This window comes from Scyliorhinus canicula, unplaced genomic scaffold (assembly GCF_902713615.1).
Source record: "Scyliorhinus canicula unplaced genomic scaffold, sScyCan1.1, whole genome shotgun sequence".
Classification (NCBI taxonomy): Eukaryota; Metazoa; Chordata; class Chondrichthyes; order Carcharhiniformes; family Scyliorhinidae; genus Scyliorhinus; species Scyliorhinus canicula.
In genome coordinates, this window is record NW_024055490.1 from 505,498 (window position 1) to 506,772 (window position 1,275).

The window sequence follows — 1,275 nt, forward strand, 5'->3', positions numbered from 1 at the left end:
GTGTCCTAAAAAGTAAGGTTAAGGGGGTGGTTGTTGGGTTACGGGTATAGTGTGGATACGTGGGTTTGAGTAGGGTGATCATTGCTCGGCACAACATTGAGGGCCGAAGGGCCTGTTCTGTGCTGTACTGTTCTATGTTCTAGTTATAGAGGGTATGAGTGGGATCACATCTGGGATACTGTGCAGTAGGGCGCGATTTGTTACAGTTTTCTAATGGTCTCCTACTGTGACTGTCACCGTGGAGGCTGGATTGCTGTTTCTTTGCTGAGCACTAACTGGAACCCTGACTGTTGGGTTTTTGTACGGGACCCGCTATATCTGTAGCAGTGTGGGCTGCAAGGCACAAAGATACAGTGCGCGATCAGACATCAGCGTGTTGCCTATCATTAGCTCGCTAATCTTGGCAGTTTTATTTAAGGTAGCTGAAACACGATCGGTGATATCAGGGTGTCTGTAAATGTTCTTCCCCAGAACACGAAGAATGTATTGTGGAGCCTTCCCGGGACTCTGACTGTACCAGTACACATACGGGTTAGAAGTGCTTGTCTTCAAATTGCAGGTTAGTGTGACATTACTTTCTTCTTCAATCTTTACTTCAGCATCCGGCTGCTCCACTGTGTCCTGGTGGCTCCAATCTGACGTAAAAATTAGATTAAGAGCAACAATCAATATCAGCTTCAAATTGATCAACTTAATCTTCAACATCACTATTGTTTTCACCAACAATAACGTCAGGATTAGAGCAGCCAGGAGGAGAATGGAGTTTTACTGGGAAGGAAATACTTACTGAGAAGTGAGATAATGATGAGCATCTGACCGAGCCGGTTCTCCATCATCCTTCCTGAGTCTGGAACTCTGCAGTGAGAGGAATCCTCTGTCAGAGGCAAAAATACCGATCCCCGTCACACTACACTGCTGATCCAGCCAATGGCAGCGACAGCAACTTCTCCACTGACACAATTGTGTCAGAGCGAAAGCAGCAACCGCAAGCTGTGGGCGGGGATACCGCAGACTCAGAGTGAGGCTTGTGCTGACTCTCAGCTGCACTCGGAGCGGAAATAGGAAGGGATGAATCTGCAGAAGACTGTGACCATCCTGCACCAGCTCACTGTTCAAACCACTGAGAAGAAATCGAACGGGAGGGACATGAAGCCCATTTAAACACGGCTTCTGACACTAGACACTGTGTCACTGGATCTGCAAATAGTCTGCCTGTCAATGTAGAGCATCAAAAGAGCAGAAGGATAAATACATCTGCTAATGTTTGTTCTTCGT

The 1,275-nt window shown here is 47.0% G+C and overlaps 1 gene segment (V, D, J or C); it reads right to left on the reverse strand.

Annotated features, from left to right (window-relative positions):
• Nucleotides 1-312: 312 nt before the first annotated feature.
• LOC119960164 lies at nt 313-705 on the reverse strand. The segment is given in 1 exon segment: nt 313-705. A coding segment is annotated over 1 exon segment (393 nt).
• Nucleotides 706-1,275: the final 570 nt, after the last annotated feature.